The 651-nt window shown below is 44.4% G+C and overlaps 1 protein-coding gene across 1 annotated transcript in view; it reads left to right on the top strand.

Moving 5' to 3' along the window:
* LOC111647305 (uncharacterized) overlaps positions 1-651 on the top strand; it is a 33,954-nt gene that overhangs the window by 8,524 nt on the left and 24,779 nt on the right. The window contains exons 9-10 of the mRNA XM_087171333.1: positions 42-152; positions 336-446. Of these exons, the coding sequence (XP_087027459.1) occupies positions 42-152; positions 336-446 (222 nt within the window). The remainder of the gene's footprint in view (positions 1-41; positions 153-335; positions 447-651) is intronic.

Below are 651 nucleotides of genomic sequence, written 5' to 3'. Positions count from 1 at the left end.
AGAAGAAGAATAACTCTGCGTTTTCACTCTGGTTCCTGCAGGTGAAGTATAAAGAGGACGGTAAGAAGGAGATGAGCATGAACCTGTACTCGCTGCTGCCCGAGACCATCCACACCCAGCACGCTAAAGAGGCGTCACACCTGCAGAGCGAGGTATTCAAACTTCTTACTGTTTCATGTTAAAGCTGTAATAATTACCTTTCTCTTGATTATCTTTTCCATTTGCTGATTTATTTACTCTTTCCTTGGATTATTTTATTGAACCAGTAACTGAAAGTCACCTGCTGCTGTAAGATAACAACAGTGTTAGCATTAAATAACTCCGGTCTCATGCAGGTGAAGTATAAAGAAGGTCTGAAGCAGAAGATTCAGAGCAGTTTGTACCATCAGCTCCCAGAGACCACAGAGACACAGCTGGCCAAACAGCTGTCTGAGCTGCAGAGTGAGGTACAGCACCGGACACCAGCCTCACTCACACGCCGTCACGTTTCATCCGGTTAAAAACACACGTTCAGCCCAAAGTTTAATGTCTTTTTACGCTTAAAACGGCAAAGAACACTGCGTGTTTATCTCATGATAGAAAAACAGTGTGTGTGTGTGTGTGTGTGTGTGTGTGTGTGTGTGTGTGTGTGTGTGTGTGTGTGTGTGTGTG

Source organism: Seriola lalandi, unplaced genomic scaffold (genome assembly GCF_002814215.2).
Source record: "Seriola lalandi dorsalis isolate HSWRI2012SDOR001 ecotype SW California unplaced genomic scaffold, Sedor1 jcf7180002054984, whole genome shotgun sequence".
NCBI lineage: Eukaryota > Metazoa > Chordata > Actinopteri > Carangiformes > Carangidae > Seriola > Seriola lalandi.
Note: the sequence above shows the minus strand (reverse complement) of the source record. Positions and strands in the feature narration are given on the sequence as shown.